The sequence below is a fragment of the Lycium ferocissimum genome, chromosome 12, assembly GCF_029784015.1.
Source record: "Lycium ferocissimum isolate CSIRO_LF1 chromosome 12, AGI_CSIRO_Lferr_CH_V1, whole genome shotgun sequence".
Taxonomy (NCBI): Eukaryota; Viridiplantae; Streptophyta; class Magnoliopsida; order Solanales; family Solanaceae; genus Lycium; species Lycium ferocissimum.
Genome location: NC_081353.1, coordinates 31260093 through 31280598, shown reverse-complemented (window position 1 = coordinate 31280598; position 20506 = coordinate 31260093). Strand labels below are relative to the sequence as shown.

At 34.8% G+C, this 20506-nt stretch overlaps 1 protein-coding gene across 1 annotated transcript; it reads left to right on the top strand.

Annotated features, from left to right (window-relative positions):
- The first annotated feature begins 6524 nt into the window (after positions 1-6524).
- LOC132040186 (autophagy-related protein 11) lies at positions 6525-17339 on the top strand. Its single transcript, XM_059430806.1, has 6 exons — positions 6525-7036; positions 7440-7964; positions 9516-11109; positions 14736-14953; positions 15842-16055; positions 16683-17339. The coding sequence occupies exons 1-6, from the start codon at positions 6618-6620 to the stop codon at positions 17103-17105; spliced, it is 3393 nt and encodes a 1130-aa protein (XP_059286789.1). The 5' UTR covers positions 6525-6617; the 3' UTR covers positions 17106-17339.
- The last annotated feature ends 3167 nt before the right edge of the window (positions 17340-20506 follow it).

The window sequence follows — 20506 nt, the reverse complement described above, 5'->3', positions numbered from 1 at the left end:
ATGTGATTTTATATTTGAACCTGATTAATTAAGGACAATTAGCATAAGTTAATTTGACCAATCTACCTCAGAATGTAATCTCAATTGCCTTTGACGTCATGATTAATATTTCAAATATTATATGCATGTAACGTGTTCACGATCATAACCAATTTTACTCAAATCAAAACAAAAACATGCATGTAATGGCTCTTAACTTATTCTTTATTAAGTTTCGCCATTTGTTTTATTTTTATTTTTGTTTTCTGCCTTGGATTTTTATTCTGAAAGTGTATACAAAACACATGTTTTACATTCACAAATTTGATATAAATGGCAGGTATCAGTAAGTATATTTTTGTCTAATAAATATAATTGTATAGTTTATATACAAGATATATATCTCATCTTCATTCTTTATTAGAGGTTTCATGTTCAAGTCTGAATTGGGTATGGAATCATCTTTGTTAGGAGAGTTTTATCCGCGATATGAGACTTCCCGGCACGAAACCAGATTTAACCGGATCCTAATACAAGTAATGAATGCCGGATGAGAAAAAAAAATATACAAGATATGAGGTGTCTCTCCGATCCACTTGATGCTTATGATTTAATTTAGGCAAATTACATGAACAACCCCTTAAACTTGCCATTAAATTTCATTTAGACACTCGAACTACGGCATGTATTGATTAAGTGCCTGAACATATGATAAAATGTTCCTATTAGATACTTCCTACTCAAAATTTTGAGAAAGCTTTTGTGTGTTTTCAAGCATTCATTACGTAAATAAGTTAACCGGCTACTTAAATATGTCACCTCTTTTAAATATACGCATTATCCTTACTAAGTCGTAAAACCTCATGCATGTTCCAATTGATGCTGATGCGTATAAATAAAAGAGGAGAGATATTTTATGTGATTAACTTATTTACATAGTAAACGCTAGTGAACACGCCAACTCTTTCAAAATACGAGCCGAAGGTGTCTAATATAAACACTTTATCATATCTTTAGGTGCTTAATTGGTACACACCAAATTTGAATGTCTACATAAAATTACTGACTAATTTAAGTGATTGGCTAATTGAAGAGGTTATTGATATATTCAACCTTTAATTTACGAAAATAAAAGATTAGATTACAGAGATTTGAACAGCTAATTGACTACTTTTTATGGTAGATAACAGATATGTTTCCTCAAGTATATTCTGGTTTTTATGCTATAATTCCACTGTCCACATAGGCTATCAAATACTACATATATCGTTACAGTTCTTATAGACAAACTACTAGAAATACCAGTATATAAACGGAAAATATTCTTTTATTTCTCTTGAAGAGCTAGATATTGACTTGTCGATGATGCAGCGAATCATAAGGTTTCAATCACGTAATTAACGAAAGTTTGATTAAATTTTAATTTTATATAATTGGATGCACGTTATATGAGTGGCGTAGTCAAAATTCTAAAATGATACGTGTTACTATGAACTATGAGGCTTTAAGTGCAAATTAAAAAAGATTTATTCCAAAACGTTGATTAGTTCAAGTTAATGAGTTGTCTTTGTTTAAACAAAAAATTACGTAGTTGTATTATTTGGTTATTATTGACTTCTTGTTGCTTGTACATATTCAATTAATTGCACATCTAAGCCAAATCAAAAATTTCTTTCAAAATTATGTTGTTTGTGGTGGGATGAATGGATACATCGAGCCTTAATCAAAGTACTCGCATTCGAGCTATGAAAATTATTATTTTTTCATGTGATTTTTTTTGTGTTTACCTACCATCTCACTAAAAAGTTCATAAGAATTTAAAACTAGCTGTCAACGGAAAATCCAAAAAAATTCCACAAAATCCGTGGCAAATATTTTCCAACAACGTGGCGTTTTCCTATAGTATATTTCTGATCGGAAATCTGTAGAAAATTTGGAATTTTCCACGGAATTATTTGTGGAAAATGTTTCTTTTCTAGGAGCGTAAATATTTTTTCTCAAATGTACAGAGTATACTTTTGGTCCAACTACTCCATTCATGCAAGTATATATAAGAACACAAAATGACAATATTACACTAATATTTCTCATTTTGTAGATTCTATCTTCTGCGAAATGGTGAAGAAATTTCATGCAAACATTATGAGACATCAGCAATATACTTATGGAAAAAAAAAAAGGAAAACAAAGGGTGGCGTTCGGTAAATGTTTTACAAGGAAATAAGTGGGTTTCTCACTTATTTGTTTATGTTCGACACATAAGCAAAAAATATTATTCTATAAGCAATTTTATATAATTTAGACAAATAACATGAGATGTGGGATGTGAGGTGGTGGGGATGGGAATGAGGGCTATAGCCTATAGGGGTAGGGGTTGGGGGTGAAGATAAGATGTGTTGGAGGGTGGAGATGACACAATCAATGTGAAATGTTACTTGTAAAATTTATTTTTCCCACGTTCTAATTTTTAGCGAAATTATTTTTTTTATTTTTAAAAAATTTGTTTTCTAATTTTTTTTTTTAACCGACTGAACATGAAAAAATTAAAAATCCCCAAACACACCTAAAAAGTCAAAAAGCTGTCGACAAAAAAAAAAAAAAAAAATGAAGAACAAGAAAAATTAAACATGTAATGGGAGTTTTAAGGCGTGTCAGAATATTTAGGGGACTTCCCCAATAATATTGAGGAAATCTAGATGAAACTTGATTTCCAAGCATGTCAAGTCAATTCATCTAACTTTTTCTTTTTCTCGTCATCAAAATTTGGTATAGATCTTTTGTCTTCCAAGTGGCCCGTTTGGCCATGAAAATTTTTCACTTTTTCTCCAAAAACGTTTTTCTTTTTATTTGAAAATTAATATTTTTATGAAAACTTCAAATACAACTCGAAGTTGTATTTGAAATTTGAAAAATACCAAAAAACTTATTTTTAATTTCAATACATTCAAACAACCAAATATTCTTTGCAAAAACTATAACAAAAAACAACTCCAACTCCAAAATACCAAATAAAGTGAAAAATATTTGATTTTCATGGACAAACGCCAACTTAATCTTTTTCAATCATTGAGTGAACATCAAGGAATTTTTTACAGAAAAAAACACCTTGTAGTTTGGATTAGTATCTATTTTGAGGTTCGATTAATTCTGATTCATGTTAATAAATTTCATTTATTGAAAACATTCAAAAATTGTTTAAGCTTGAGACATGACATAGTATTTTTTTTCTTCTACAAATTATGAGTTAGATCATGCCTCACGTATAGTTCGTGTGCAGGGGAAAATCCACTACTGTAGCCTTCAAGCCCATCTCTTGTGTGCATAGGCACAAATAGAATTTCTTATTAAATTGAAAAGCGCGATGTTCCTAATCTATGAGGCTTAAGGAACACTTCCTTTTGAAATATACTTATTCAATTTTTCTCTCTAATACGAGTAGCACTTTGGGGGGGAGAAAGGGAGATAAACCGCGATGGAGATAAATCGCTCCCTGTTAAATGCGACTTCATTTTCAAGATTCGAATCTAAAATCTCTAATTAAAAATGGAGTGGTACATACCATTCCATTACAACCTTTGGTGGGTTTTGTGTAGGGGCGGATTCACACCATTGGGTATGAGTTCGCAGGAACCTACAACTTTTATCCAAACCTTGTATTTATAATGTGAAACCCTTCAAATATATAAGAAATTTGAGCTGAGAAAACAAAGACACTGCTAGCCGAGAACCCACAAGCTTTAAATTCTGGATCCGCCTCTGATTTTGTCTTTAGAGTATACGTTACTATTTATAAACTTGTTCCTGAAATACAAGGACTAATATAACATTTTCCCCATGGTATAACGTGGACAGCTCATTCTTCATTTCCAGTCTTGTAGGACTATGCCCCCGTTTGCCTAGATAGTTTTCACTTTTTTCTGAAATATTGTTTCGAAAAATTATTTGGACATAGAATTGTTATAATTTTTTGGATTTTAAAAAACTTTATGAAGTTATCTTCGCAATTTTCACTCCAAATTACTCACAAATTTCAACTACAACTCCAATTTTCAAATATCATTTTCAACTTGAAAACAAATACTACTATTTTCCAAGTTCACAATTATTATGTCCAAACTACCACTGTATTTTCTGGGTAACAGACTCGGTTATACTATTCTTTAGTTCTTCCTATAAAATGTGCAACTACATTGGATAATGAATCAATTAGGATTCAACAATGACTCTTGTTGATAATCCATACGCCTAAAACTATTCTATAAATAAACAGTCCATTTGGTATGCAGTATAAGCTACACAAAATGCAGTATTAATTTATGTACCGTTTGGTTTGTTATTGCCCACCTGCACAAAATTTAATATTTTATATGTATATATATATATATATATATATATATATATATATATATATATATAACACTTGCATATTATTTCATTATTACATTACCTAAAAGATATTCAAAACCGAAATATAAACAATCTTACATTATTATGAGTAAAAACATCCAGGGGTCAGTATACGAGGGGCGAATTATTCAATTTTCAGAAAAAGATGAGATAATGGTCAAAAATACATTTGAAGTATCATTTTTTTTTGCGAGTTTCCTACTTGGGTTATCAAGTGTTTGCGTTTTCTACCTGAACTATCATCAACTATTTATCAAAACACACCAAAAGCCTAATAGTTGAGTAAACGCGAACACCGATAATCAGTAGGAACTCGCAAAAAAGTGATACTTGTTGTTGACCATTATCTCAAAAAGATATACCAATATATAAACAAATATCTTAAAAATAATAATAAGAAAAAGAAATGAAGAATATTTCATAGATACACAAAAGAACCTTATAAGGATGGGATACCCAAACTCCAAAAGTCCAAAACCGATAAGGATCACAATAACAAGGGTACCAATGTAAAATCCCATTCCACAATTATTGATTGATAAAAAAACAATTTATGAAAAAAGTATTATACTACTACCTACATACATATCCTAGTTGTATATACATACAAAAAATCATTATCTAAAAACAAAAACAAAAACAAATACAGCTGAAATTTACCTCTTCTTTCTTTACAATTACAAGGACTCTTTTAATTTCTTTTATAAATGATTATAAGTGAAAACTATGTGGGGTTAGTATAGATATGTGAATGATCCATTTCCCATATATTAAAAAAGAGATATACCTATGTATACACAGATATCTTGAGAATAATAATAATAAATAATGAAATTTGAAGAATAACAAGGGTGGATATCCAAAAGTTCCAAACCTATAAGGATCACAATAACAAGGGTAGTAATGTAAATCCACCTTCAACAATTATTGATGATTAAAATATTTATTTTAATAAAGTTAAATACTTATATCATACCACCTTTACATATACATACATATCCTACTGGTATATACATACAAAAAAAGTCATTATCTACTAAAGGACTCTTTTAATTTCTTTTATAAATAAATCTTCTTACAATCAACTAATTCAGCTTCATTTGCTTACACTTTCCTCATTTAGAAGAATTCTTTTCACAAACATTTTTTTTAAAATTGAAACAATACAGTTTAGAAGAACAAGAAAACATAGAATCAAGCAACAAGATAACCCCTTTCATATTTATATTAAGGAAAATAAAAAAACATAGAAAAGTTTTCTTGTTTAACTTGTTCTTACTCAATCTCTTTGATTCTCTATAGTTTAATTTTTCTTAAATCTTGCTTTTACATATTCTGTACAGTGTCTTTTTTTTTTTTTTTTCTTTCTAAAAATATTTTTTTGTTTTTTTGTTTAAATAATCATAGATATCATCTGTGATTTTGCTGATGGGAAGTTTGAAATCTGCACTTTGGTGAAGAATTATTTGATGGGTTGTTGAAATCTTGCTGAAAATTGGGGTTTTTGGGGACTTAATTGAAAAAAGATTGAAACTATAGGGTCTTTATGTGGAATTATTTGGTGGGGTGTTGAAATCTTGGAGTTATATTGCTGAAAATTGGGGTTTTTGGGGACTTAATTGAAAAAAGATTGAAACTTTAGGGTCTTTATGTGGAATTATTTGGTGGGGTGTTGAAATCTTGGAGTTTCATTGCTGAATTCCTCTGTGGGTGTGCTTAAAATTGAGGTTTTGGGGACCTTGTTGAAAAAAAATTGAAGCTTTGGGGTGTTTTGGGGCAAATATTTGGTGGGTTTGGAGTTTCATTACTGAATTCCTCTGTGGGTGTGCTCAAAATTGGGATTTTGGGGACCTTGTTGAGAAAAGATTGAAACTTTGGGGTCTTTTGGGGGAAATATTTGGTGGGTTGTTTGAATTTGGAGTTCCATTGCTTAATTCCTTTGTGGGTGTGCTTAAAATTGAGTTTATTGAGGAAAAAATTGAAAAGTTGGAGTCTTGTTGGGGAAATATTTGGTGGGTTATTGCTATTTTGAGTATATTTGGGAGGGATTTGAGAAAGATAGTGTTTTGTGATCCCTTTTGAGTTTGTTGGAATTTGAGTATTTGGTGATTTGTGTTGACAAGTTTAGATTGGATTTATGGCATTTTAACATCTATTTGAAAGATTTGTTGGGTGAAATCTTGGGGATTTTGGGTCTTGAAGTTGTGATTTGGAGCTTTTAAGGGATAAAAATGAGTTCAAATGCTTCATCAGGTGTGGTACAAGTAGGCAAGCTGTTGGTACTTATTGCTGAGAATGGTCAATCATATGAGCTGAATTGTGATGAATATACACTTGTTGATGCTGTCCAGCAATTCTTAGAGTCTGTCTCTGGGATTCCAATTAGTGATCAGCTTCTCTTATGCTTAGATGTGAAACTTGAATTGCATTGTCCACTTTCTACTTACAAGCTCCCATCCGATGACCGAGAAGTTATCTTGTTTAATAAAGCTAAAATGAGGAGCAACGCGCCACCTCCATTACCCGAGCAAGTTGATATGATCGATATTCCTGATCCGCCGTTACCATCGTCCAATCACGATCCCCACCCTTTGGATGATGCCACGGACCCCGCCTTAAAAGCCTTGCCTTCTTATGAGAGGCAATTCAGGTTAGTGGCGTACGCATATTTGAATGAGTAGAGGCTTTTTTGCTCAAAATTATGGTTTTCATTGGTCTTAAATTTGTTTTATGTTATACTAACATAATTTAGGCCTAGTTGAATAGCGTTTTTATCTCCGTGGTTATTTTGAAATGAATTATGGTCCATTGGTTTGATCACAAGGTGAGTTCGATTCTTGCGAACTAGAGTCTTTCTTTTAAAGAAGAGGCTTAAAAATGTGCAAAATAACGCATGGACCTGGTCTCGAACCCTCGACATTGTTTTGCAAAATGAGGTGTTTGTCTGTCAAGTGGTGTAATTCGTATTTATAAATACGTATATTTGCACATTGTTTACAGGTATAGTTAGTAACATTATGACACGACTAACGTGCGTCTACCCCCTGATTCAGGTTCCACTTCCAGCGCGGTCGTTCCATTTACAGCTGTTCCCAAATGAGGACCGAGATTTGTGAGAGGCTTCTACTAGAGCAAAAAGTGCAAGAACGGGCGTTAGGGATAGCTAGGGGGAATCTTGATCACTTTTATGGGATGATAGTGCAAAATTACAATGACTTTTTGAAGTGTTACTCGCAGCAATATCGTAGCCATTCTAACTTGCTGACTAATTTCGGAAGGGATATAGAAAAGTTGAGGTCTTGCAAACTTCATCCTGCTTTGCAGACTGCTAACCGCAAGTGTTTGCTGGATTTCGTGAAAGAAGAGAACTTGCGGAAGTTGGCAGAGGATTGTAGCGGTTCCCACAGGCAGTTTGAGCATAAAGTGTCTGAATTTAAGCTCGAGTTTGGAGAGCTAGAGCACAATGCTAAGCAGTTATTTTCTACCAAGGGTTCACATCTTATTAGGGAAGTGGAACTAGCTATCAGAGACCATCAGAAATATGTCAGTGAGCAGAAAAGCATAATGCAGGCTTTGAGGTTTGTTCTTTACCTCTTCCACTCTTGCTCTTTATGTGCCTCCCCTTGTCTCTCCCTCACTCTCAGCATGTATATCCGTGAAGCTTATTAATTTTCATGTGTTGCATACTTGCCTATATATCCATGTTCTGCTTGTCTGCAGTGCAAATCTACTGATTTGGAGGCTTTGCTCCCAGAATTTAGATTTCATGGGTTCTGAATTTGCCACCAAACTCAAAATTATCATAGTTACTGGGTTTGCAATTAAATATTTATACATATTTAATGGGGTTTTTAATGCGAATACATGGTCTAATCAAAAGTTACACGTTCCTCTGAACTCGTAACTAATACCCTCCCTCCGCCCCTGTTGCTAGGGACAATTTTCTGTTTGCTTCATGTATGTTACAGTGATGAATTACACTATAAGTTCTGGTGATGAATTTAGACTCCTTTTGCATCACGGATGTATAAAAATGTTATTAGTGCGTCTTTGGCCTTTGTTTTAATATTTAAAATAAGTGATACTTCCTTTTGCCTTTTGACACACTTTTGGGTTAAAGGAAACTCAGTCACTCAGTATGCGTTTGGCCATAGATTCCAAATATTTTTCACTTTATTTGGAATTTATGAAGTTGGAGTTTAAGAGTATAGTTTGGTTAAAGGAGAGAAGAGAGGACTTTATTCGGAATTTATGAAGATGGAGTTGGATAAATTTGGAATCCAACTCGAAGTTGGATTTGGAAATTTTATAACCAAACACTGATTTTGAATTAAAGTGAAAAATTATTCCGGAAAAAAAGTGAACAACTCTTATGGCCAAGGGGATTCTTAGTTACTTTTAGTTCAACGCACATACTTTTGTAGTAATAAATTAACTTCTTTAGTAACAACAGTCTAGTAGGCGAGGAAGAAATTTTGCCATAACATTCTGTTCCAACAAGTAAGGACTTCCATTCCTGTGGTCATCAGTGTTACAGTAGCAACATGGGGCTTCATCCGTATTTATATAAGTAATATCTGTGTATGGTAGTTACTTGAGGATGTCATGTTGCTTGCTTATGGCTCAAATGAGCTAAAACTGAAGTTCTTGAGCACTCTCAATCGTAGTTATTGTTCTTGTTTGAGTTTCAACTTTGACCTTTCTATGAATGAGGTCTCAGATTTTTAGTACATTGAAGCATCCTCCTCATTTAAGCTGAAGCGTTAGTGTGATTATTAGCTTAACCAAAGGAGTTCTCTTTCAGTGTGTCAGTGTCCACACACAACTCCTTGTATAATTTGTCAATATACATCTGTAGTCCATATGTTTTTCTTACGGGGTTAGCTATATCCAGCAATTTGGAACCTGTAAAGAAAGTTCTGGATATTTACAAATATTTTGTCGTTTTTAACCTTAAAGTCTAAAAGATTATAGGGTGACATTGAATTAATTGCCTTAAGTGCATCCGTTGCTTTACCTGGATATAGTCAATTTCTTTTTACTTGGATAAGAATGACTATGGAACCGCATTTAAAATGCTGTCTGTCTGGCTTTTAATGATTGGTGTCCTCTGTTAATTTCAAATGCAGCAAGGATGTGGATATGGTCAAAAAGCTCGTGGATGACTGTTTGACCGATCAGTTATCATCGTCACTCCGTCCACATGATGCTGTTTCGGCCTTGGGACCAATGTATGAATTCCATGAGAAAAGTTACCTTCCCAAGATGCAGGCTTGTGATGGTGCAATCTCCAATTTGGTTGAGTTCTGCAAGGATAAAAAGAACGAAATGAACATTCTTGTTCATAATTACATGCAAAAGGTAGCATATATCCAGTACACCATCAAAGATATACGATGCAAATTTGCTGTTTTCCAGGAAGCTTTGAGGCGTCAAAGTGATTTATTTGAGCACTTAAAAGTGGTCCGAGGGATTGGCCCTGCATACAGGGCATGCCTTGCCGAAGTGGTAAGAAGAAAAGCTGCAATGAAACTATACATGGGAATGGCCGGTCAATTAGCTGAGCGGCTTGCAACTAAGAGGGAGGCAGAAGTTCGTAGAAGAGAGGAGTTTCTTAGGGTAAATAGTGCATTTATTCCCCGGGATATTTTGGCTTCCATGGGACTGTATGATACCCCTAACCACTGTGATGTCAATATAACTCCTTTTGACACTAAATTGCTCGAAGTTGATATCTCAGACATCGATCGCTATGCTCCTGAGTATCTATTGGGAAAGCATGGGACCTTGAAGAGTCCACTTTCCATGTCTAATGACGGTTCTCAGTTAGCGGAAACTGAGATAAGTGACTTCGCAGAGAATATTGCTTGTGAGGAATTACTTCAGGGCTCGGAGGTTCTGGATATTGCTGGAACTAGCAAAATGGAAGTGGAAAATGCAAAATTGCGGGCTGAACTTGCTTCTAAAATAGCCTTTATGTGTTCTACCTGTCCTGAATTTGATTATGAATCACTTGATGATAGTAAAATTGATAGTTTACTAAAAGAAGCAAGAGAGAAAACTTCTGAGGCTCTACATCAGAAAGAAGAGTATGAAAAATACCTTCAATCTATGCTTAAGGCGAAGCAAATTCAATGTGAATCTTATGAAAAACGGATTCAGGAGTTGGAACAGAGGTTGTCTGATCATTACTCGCAAGGGCACACACATTCTGCTGATGAGGGTGTATCTAACTTAACTGCTTCAGCTGTGAAGAACGATGACAACAAATCAGATGTGTCAGGTGTTGGAGAACCTCACATGACACATATGCCTGCTGAAGTCATGGATGAGGTTTCTAGTTCATCAAATATCCAACCTGATAATATGGCTGATTCCTCTGGTATGTTAAACCCTCATTTGGATTCATCTATGCTAGATCCACATCGTGATGAAGAGCATGAAAACCTTCCCGAGAAAGACAAGAAAGATATGGCACTTGCAACAAGTTCCATGGCTGAGAGTATATCCCAGCCTCAGACCGACATGCCTTCTGAAGTAACTGCTGAACAAGCTTCGGAGGCTAAAGCTAGAGAGGATCTTCTCCTGGAGTTGCAAGGTGTTGTGGCTGATAAATCAAAGTTACTGGATGAAAGCGAAAGCAAGGTGAAATCCTTGACAGAGGAGGTGTCTAAGCTGGTGAGGGAGTTGGAGATCAGAGGGAAGCTTCTTGATGAATCTCAGGTATCCTTTAGTTTCCTGAAAATTTAAATTTCTGGTAACTGCTTGGTATTATCATGATCTACATAGAATTGCAATATTCCTGAAAGTATAATCTTCATGTTGCTCATACAAAGTTATAGCCTCTGTAGCTTGTGTTCCGAGGCGAGTCTAGGATTTTTAAAGCATGGACCAAGTGCACCATTTAACCTTCTTGTAGCATGGGTTCCAGCAGATAATATTATAGTAATTTTAGAAAATATATACATAAAATAACTAGTTTTACGAAGAGACCATGGGTTCACGTGCCCCACGTTTTCTACCTAAATTCACCCCTGCTTGGACCATATAATTTGTATTCTTTTGGGTCACAACTTTCTCTAGAGAAGTTGGTGGGAGGATCAAAGTAACTAGTGGTGTCTTCCTGTGCAAGAAATAGATGTCCTGCTACCTCGCACCAATATAGGTATCGGGAACTCTGTGCACCAAAGCTTGAACTGATAGGAAGAAATCACGTAGTGTTGCCTTCGTTGGAATTTAAACCTGAGACCTCATGGTTATGGATATATTTCCTGATGTGTTTCCAAAATTATTGCTAAGGAAATAGGTTATATAGCTAAACTGGTGCTCCTGAAAAATATTTGCACAGATGCTAAATGGATGTCCTTGGGATTTGTGGGTTTGTCTCAATATGTTGTAGGTCAACCCATAATCTTTATTTGTTAGTTCTTATTGAAGTAAGTTAACTGTAGTGTCTCTCCATGGATGGTTCAATTAGTCAAATAACATTCTATGTTAAACTCTCTCCATGAAGGTGTGAAGAATTGAACATAGTTGGAGAGCGAGTTTCTGGTACTACTGTGTTCGTTTTTTATAGTGTTTGAACGCTGCCTTTTTATTTGCCTATGATAGCCATGGAGTTAAAAAGGTAAGGACTATGCTAACAAACATATGCTCATAGAATCTTTTTCTTAGTCTTGGTGGCAATGCACATGGAATATCTTCGAAAAGGACTTCTCTTGAATAGTAATTCTAATGCGGTAGCAGCAGACGTCTAGTATAAGATATTTTTATGTGAGTTGTAGAATTTCGTAAGTTGGTTAATCTAGAATCGGCGGGCGACTATGGCCCAATTTGCTAGTCCTATGTGTCAAGTGAATATATGCAGCTTTTGGGAGTACAACAAAAGTTTGGTCAAAACTCAAGATTTAAGTGCGGTCATGAGGATTTGGATTGAAATTGATAGGCATTCTGCTGCTAAGAAAATTAACAGGTCTCTTAAATCCCAAAATGTACATCATCAGGCCATGTGTGACACATCTGCTTTGTTCAAGCTTCAAGCCCTATTATGATGGACTAAAAGTATTTTACTACAAAATTGTACATACTATGAGGAGTGTCAAGTATCTTATGTGTCATGCCCCAGGGCTTTTGTCTAGTGGTAAGAACAACATGTGACATTTGGGTTAGGCACGCAACACTGATTTGGACACTGCAGTAGACAAAAGCCTGGTATTTAATTGAAGAAGGGTGGAGGGGAGAACTCATTGTCCACTGAGTTTCGAACCTTGCGCCATTAGCCTGCGGGAGTTTCTCGATTTTATTTAAAAAAAGAAGTTTTCCCTACCTTTTCGTAAACTAAAGAAGTATATTATGTGCTATATGAATGGTAAGACCGAAGATGTTTGTTTGCTTCGGGGCTAGTTACTTGGATTTTTTTTAATTTTTTTTTTGAGAATGTAACATATAGTTAATTGGGAATTAGAATACAAAGATTATTATATTGTGAAAAATATCGATTGGTTGTGAGATAAATAGTAATAAATGGATTGTGCTGCATGTGTTAGTTACGTAGAGTTTTTTACTGGAAACTAAACTTTGTATTAGTTCCTTACGAACAAAAATTTGTATAAACAATGCAGTGTTTTATACAAGAGTTTTGTGCTGGAATTATTTTTTCTCGTACAGAAAACAAAGCAAGTATTACGTGGATTATTGGTGAATTTCCTAGTCATATGTATAGATCAAATTAACGTCTACAACGAAACAATAACGGATTGTAAAGCTACAAAATCCTGATGATTCCTAATTATCAAAAATAGAATTCCTGATCATTCCCAATGAGCTGTAATCAAATGGCCTCATAAAGTTTCAAAACATCCTTGTAAGTTACCTCCAAAAAAAGCCTTGTTAGTGATACATATCCTTAAATTTATGTTGTATTCTTTCGGAGAGCACATGTAACATCTTTCTCTTTTTTTTTTTTTTTTTAAAAAAGCCATCATCATTAGGTTGTGAGCCTAAGATATGGGGGGTTTGGCTTGGCCCCTACCATGTAATATATATAAGCAAGCAAAAAACTTACAATGACAAGAGGGGGACATGGAACCTTGCCTCAAGTCTACAAAAAATAGATTGACAGAGCAATCTATTTAAGGAAAGAGGTAGCCTATAAAGAGTTCCTTCCTGAAGCTAAAGAACAAGAAATTAGCGGGGAAAAAATTACTTTTCTCATATCTCCTTCTGAACGTAGGTAGTTGCCACTTATCAAGTTGAAGCAGGCCCTTTACTTCTCTGGGGAGCTCCTGATGAGAAAAGAATTGCTCATTGAGAACATGGGCGATATCTTCCGTCTTTGTTTACTCATTGACCTGTGATTTGGCATTTCCAAAGATAGGTCTCCTTAGTCTTGATATAGTTCTTTGTGTGTAATGCTATCTCTTCCTCCTCCATTAAGTTTTCCATTGCATTTTTTTTTTTTTTTTTGAGAAGGTAACAGTTGTATGTATAGAGTAAACCAGCACATAGGTTGTGCTGAAAACCATATTTACAGTTTTCCGTTGCATTTTACCATAGGTGTATTGAGTAAAAATGCAAAGGAGTTGTAAGTGGGTCACCTGGTAGTACACGACGTTAAAAGTTTACGCCACATGATTCTGTTTGTAGAATAAAGTAGAAAATCTTATGGTTGTTGTTATGGAATTTTGTAAACCACTGAAAGAGGATTAATGGACAGAAAATGAGTTTTAAACCAAAGAAATTATAATTATCTTGGGGATGAGTGAATTAGCTCTATCCTGCCGTACTGTGGAGTTGGAGGACTTAAAAGTGGAGTTGGAGGACTTAAATGGTGGAATTGATGGATTTCTCATGCATGGTGAAGGCTCATACAAGTAGAGTAATTTATTAGGAATTAGGCCTGTCTGGTATGATCAGAAAAGATTGAAATCATCACAAACCTCCCTTTTTTTGTTTTTCACTGCAATTTATGGATATTATTATATGATGATTTTTTGAACATTCCATATATAGAAAATAAATAGAAAGAGATACTAGAAATGGCATCTGTTATGTCAATGACACCAAAGGGGTATTAAATGAATGGAATTAGGGTATGGATGGAATATAATGAAATAGAGCCACTTTGAGGTCCCTTTTGAAATGAGGCATGTGGGAGAACCACTATGCAGAAGTTCCGGGAGTTACGAAGGAAGCTTCGAGCTCATATTGGTCATGGGTTGGGAATAGAAATTGAACTCTATGAGATCGGGTATCCTGTTGTTTGTTCCTGTGTCACGGCAATTGTTATTTCATGATATGCTAATTTATTGTTGACTTTTTCTTTATTCTTTTTCATAATTGATTTGCAGATGAATTGTGCTTATTTAGAGAATTGCCTTCATGAAGCAAGAGAGGAAGCTCAAACCCATCTATGTGCAGCTGATAGAAGGGCCTCAGAGTATAGCTCATTGCGTGCTTCTGCAGTCAAAATGCGCAGCCTCTTTGAAAGATTGAGAGCATGTGTTTTGTCCGGTGGTGTGGCTAGTTTGGCTGAGTCCTTGCGTGCATTATCTCAATCGTTAGCCAAGTAAGCTCTTGCCATCATTTTCTCCCTACTTGACGCTTCATTTTGCGATGACTTATTTGTAAATACATTCTAATTGTGGATGTTCATAAATGTTTAAGATGAAAGACCTGTTCGAAAGCAACAATAGGTGCGAACATGGTTAGCTCAAGTGAAAAGTTCACACTTCACAGAATAACACCATTTTAACTAATAATCAGTTGTGCTCATCTGAATAATTGATTTAACTCTCCTTCACAAAAATAAAATGCTCAATCCATGAACGTGTTTAATTTAATCCCAGTCCTCAAATTTAACCAAGTGATCCGAAGGGATGTGCTTGTATGGGGGGAATCGGAGTCCTCAAATTTAACCAAGTGATAAGAAGGGATGTGCTTGTATGGGGGGAATCGGGCAAGTGCCAGATCTTTATGGATCCTGAGATCTTGAGGTTCTTGATGACACTAAAGGAGTTGAACCTTCACCAGGATGGCACACTTCTATTCCGGGGGACGAGTATGACATCATAAACTCGTTGCTGCTTTAGCAATTGGAGTTATCATCTCAATGGGCTATTATTCTTCTTGCTTGCGTCTCTAAAATAAAAGAGAATAAATGGAGCTAGAATGTGAATAAATATAACAATTATCTTGTGCCCCCTAAAGAAAAGAGAACTAAATGTAACTAGGAGCAATTTGCTGATGTTATGACATGTTGGTTTCTTGAAGTTCATTTATCTCTTGGATTAAGAAAAGATTTAGTATTAGGACATTGATTATCATTCATTGGTAAGTCAACAGTTAGTCTGTTGGTTTGCTGGTGGAGTGGAATAAAAATCAATGGTTAGGATTGTAAATTATGCGTTCTTTTGGCTAACACTGGCTGATGAAGTTACAATTGATTTGTTTTTAGTTCAATCAATGAAAACGATGTGGATGGCTCAGCTGAATTCCTCGAATGCATCCGAGTACTTGCTGATAAAGTTGGTACATTATCAAAGCATCGAGCAGAGCTGGCTGATAAATGTTCCAAGATTGATGCTGCAAATAAGCAGGTATCAAAGGAGTTGGAAGAAAAGAAAGAATTGGTTAATACCCTCTACAAAAAGCATCAACACGAGAAGCAGGTAAATGATATTAGCTTCTTGTATTCTGCTTAATATATACCATTGCTGAAGTGCGATTTGTTTTCACTTTACTTGTGGTTTGTCTATGTTTGAGCTTCTCAGTTTCATCAACACCGCAAATACTGTTAAGTTGAAGTACCGGCTTTGGAAATGCTGTAGAGGCTGTAATTTGTATCTCTTTTTATTTTGACAATTATAAATATCTTTCTTCTTCAAATTCACCATCGTTCTGTCTTTGATTGATTATTGTTTAGGTAAGTGTTCCCTCTTTGATTTATCTTAGTCTATAGAGAAGGAAAAAGTTAGAAGCATCGATTGTCAGGTCAATGTTTTGGGCATGTCCTTAAGGGGTCGTTTGGTTGCTCGTTAGGAAGGTAGTTATTCATGTATTAAAACTAGCATAGCTGATATCATGTTTGGTAGTTTTTGTTATCATTCTACAATCCCACATAAATAAAATATGAGCTATGAGTCAATTTATGTATCACTTTATGCACGACAGAAGATGGAAAAACTAAACCCGGCATAACTCTAACCAGCAGTCAAACAACCCCTTAAGTGAAAGAAATAGTTGATCTATTGAAATTTCTCATTTATGCTAGTCACTTTTTCCTAATTGTTCATCAGGCAAACAAAGAGAAGATATCATTTGGGCGTTTAGAAGTCCATGAGATTGCAGCATTTGTCCTCAACGCTACTGGAAATTACGAGGCTATCAATCGAAACTGTCCTCGTTACTACCTCTCTGCAGAATCCGTTGCTCTGTTTACTGACCATCTTCCAAATCGTCCAAGCTATATCGTAGGGCTGGTTGTGCATATTGAACGACAGACTGTGAGGGCCTCACCCTCAACATCATCAGTTCGAGCTGACCATGATAGAGATCGTTTAGATATAATGCTGACTTCTGACACAGGAACCAGTCGTTTGTCCTTGAATTCAGGATCAACTACGAACAACCCTTATGGTCTACCTGTTGGCTGTGAATACTTTGTCGTGACAGTAGCCATGTTACCTGATACCACTATTCATTCACCACCACCTTCCTGATCTGATGAATGGAAAATGAAAGAAATGAGGGAAGAAATCAAAATTGTACAGAATGATTTATATAGTTAACTAGTAGTACTCTTCTTTAGAGGGATTCTTTGCTTGATTTCCTATTGTACAGCTGATGATGAAAATCAATCAGAGCTCTTCCTGTGTATAATTTGCTTTTTTCTTATAAACATGTGAATATTCATCCTACTTTTATTATTGCCTTTAATCAAACGTTTGATGATACCTCATAGTTTTTCTCTTCTCTATGCATCCGGTGTTCGAAACTCATTTGTCTGCCTAGTCCTGATATGTTAAATGTAGGCAGGTTATATATACAAGGTTAAATTTGTTTTTATGTATATATAGGTGCCGTTTGGCCATAAAAATTATTCAGTTTTTTTCGGAAATTTTTTTCACTTTTTTCCGGAATCAGTGTTTGGTCATGAAAATTCCAAATACAACTTGAAAGTTGTATTCTGGAATGCCAAAAACTCAAAAAATTTGTTTTTCAAAATTTTATCACTTTTTTCACTTTCTTACAATTACATTTCATCAAAAATTACAATTTCAAAAATTATGGTCAAACACAACTCCAACTCGAACTCTAAAATTTCAAAAAAAAGTAATTTTTTTTTTTTGGTATCTATGGACAAACGGGGCCATAGTGTGTGTTGATTTCTCTTGGCTTCTTCATGTGTTATATTTTTAATATTTTGAAGCTCCTTCGTAAAAAAATTGGCTGCGTCATTGCGTGTAGGGCTCACTAGAGAGGAAAGTGCTCTCTCCATGCATGCTATATTCCTAGGTGGTTGGTGTCTTGATCTTTTATGGCAGCTGGACTTTGTTGTGAAAGCCCTGTTGAGTACATAGTGCCTGTCTAGATATCCTTTCTTTTATTTTTTTGGTTGACTTATTAATTATTTAGTATGCGTTTGGCCATGAAAACTAAATATTTTTCACCTTTTTTGGAATTCTGAAGTTAGAGTTGAAGATGGAGTAGTGTTTGGTTATAGTTTTGCAAAGAATATTTGATTGTTTGAATGTACTGAAAGTGAAAACATGATTTTAGGTGTTTTTTAAATTTCAAATACAACTTGAAGTTTTATTTGAAATTTTCATGGCCAAATGTTGATTTTCAGTTCTCATGGCCAAACGGGTCCTTAGTGTGGACGGAGCCCAATGTCTGGCTTGAAACTTGAAAAGAAGCATAGCTTTTAGTGTGTGTTTGGTATGGAGAAAAATGTTTTTCAAAATTTTCATGTTTTGTTGGTCAAATTTTTAAAAAAAACATTTTCTTTAAGAAAATAGGTTTCTTAATTGAGGAAAATGACTTTTGTTGTGCATGTAAAAAAAAAAAAAAAAAAAACAAGTTCCATAAGGTGCATTTGACATTGATTGTTTCCTCTCCAGAGCATACCACCCCTGCCCTATTACGCTCACTCCTACCTCCGTCCCCATAGTGTTTGCCTACGTTAGTTATATGTAAATGCTAATGAACTAATATTTTTCGTTACTTATCAAATATAAATAAATAAGAAATCACTTATTTTTCATAAGAATATTTTTTCTTTCATATCAAACGCACCCCTAGAGGCTAGAAAGAAGGTAAAAGCTTTTAAAATGAAAGATTTAAACCAAGGATAAAAGAAAAATGAAGTGAAAGAGGGAGAATAAGTTTGTCTTTGTTTCATTTAGGGATGCAAAAGCTTGAGCACTTTCATATGCAATTTGTCCTGAAATTTGGTGAAAAACCAAATGAATGATATATGGACAGAGAATGGGTGCAAAGAGAGACTTCAAGTATGAGCCTTTTATTTTGCACAACCCCCACTTTAGTTTGGGACAAAATAAGCACTTTTGGCGTACCAAAAGCTTGGCCAAACTAGTTGGTGAGCAACATATGTCAATGTTGCAAGGCCTAAAGTAATCTGCACTATGTGGCTGGCAATGCATGGTAGACTTGCTTACTTTGGACAGACTGGATAGCTGGGAAATGACTCTGGATGCTAAATGTGTTTTGTCTCAAAGCCATGATGAGATAAGGAATCACCTGTCTGGCAAGTGGCAGATCTAGGATTTTCATTCGGGGGGTCGGAAAAAAAGAAGAAGCTAAATATAATTTATTCAGGGTGTTCAAAAGTTAATATATGCACATAAACACAGCAAATTTACCCTATATATACACTGTAATTTTTTGCCGAGGGTGTTCATTCAGAAGTTAATATATGCACATAAACACAGAAAATTTACCCTATATATACACTGTAATTTTTTGTCGTGAGTGTTCGGGTGAACATCCTCAGCCCTCTTTAAATCCGCCCCTCAGTCTGGCAAAGCATTCTCAAGTGGATGAAAGAAAAAGAAGATCAAAGGGCAACCAGTTGGGATCAACTCACAGGAATGATCATAAGGAAATTCAAGAGAGCTCAAATCTTCAAATTGGTGGTAATTGAGTTTACTTATGCCATATGGATTGAGAGGAACACGAGGTTATGAGCAACCGAGTAAAGATCAGAAGTAGATAGTGAAAGAAATTGCCTGCATTTCCAGTGTAGGAGCATCCTCTAGAATACAAGCTATAGTTCATTAATTTTCTTCTGTAATTCTAGAGTTTAGCACATGATTGTAAGAGGCTGTTACTTTTCAGATAGCTAGATGAGTTCTAAGTTACTCGGACTCTTCAAAAGTATTGCCGCACCCGTGTCGGATTCTTTAAAAATATACTACTTTCGAAGGATCGGACATGCATCCGACGAAATTTTAGGAGAGTCCTAGTAACTTAACTTGAGTTAAGCTAAGCTATGGTTCTTATTGTACAGATACTTTGGTGAGTAAGGAAATCGGTTAGTTACCACAAAAAAAATATATATATATATAATAATTGGCCAAACAGGCTCTTAGTCCCTATCCATGCTATTCAATAATATTGGAAACTTAGCTTAAACTATTAGTAATTAGACCGGTAGTAGCTAAATGACAACATCAATACAACATAATGTCACATCAATAGTTAGTAGTAACGTGGGGAATCATAAAAGAGTGAAATGGCTAACTATCACATACAGTAGTTTTTAAACATGATTTCCAAACGATACACAAAGATAAAAATTATTCATTCGCAATTAAATTCCTATCTAACACCTGTAATATTCCAATTATGCCAAAAGTGCTCTTTCTTACTTTCCTCTTCCTCATTATTCACGAGTCCACCCTATCTAAAAAAAAAAACATATCTTGTTATTAAGTTTAATTCATAGAAGAGAATCCATATAAAAAATTGTAGTTATTATTAAAAAAATATCACTAAGCATACATAGTAGGTTTATTTGCAACTTGATTGATACAAAAATAATGTAATCCTAATAATTATGACGAAAAAATAACCAAAATCTGTTTAATAAACCTTATGA

Bases quoted from the DNA above. Each gene is read 5' to 3' on its own strand.
- LOC132040186 (XM_059430806.1), top strand. From the start codon at position 6,618: ATGAGTTCAAATGCTTCATCAGGTGTGGTACAAGTAGGCAAGCTGTTG. The intron at 7,037-7,439 runs GTTAGTGGCGTA...CCCCTGATTCAG, and splicing joins TCTTATGAGAGGCAATTCAG to GTTCCACTTCCAGCGCGGTC. The intron at 11,110-14,735 runs GTATCCTTTAGT...ATTGATTTGCAG, and splicing joins AGCTTCTTGATGAATCTCAG to ATGAATTGTGCTTATTTAGA.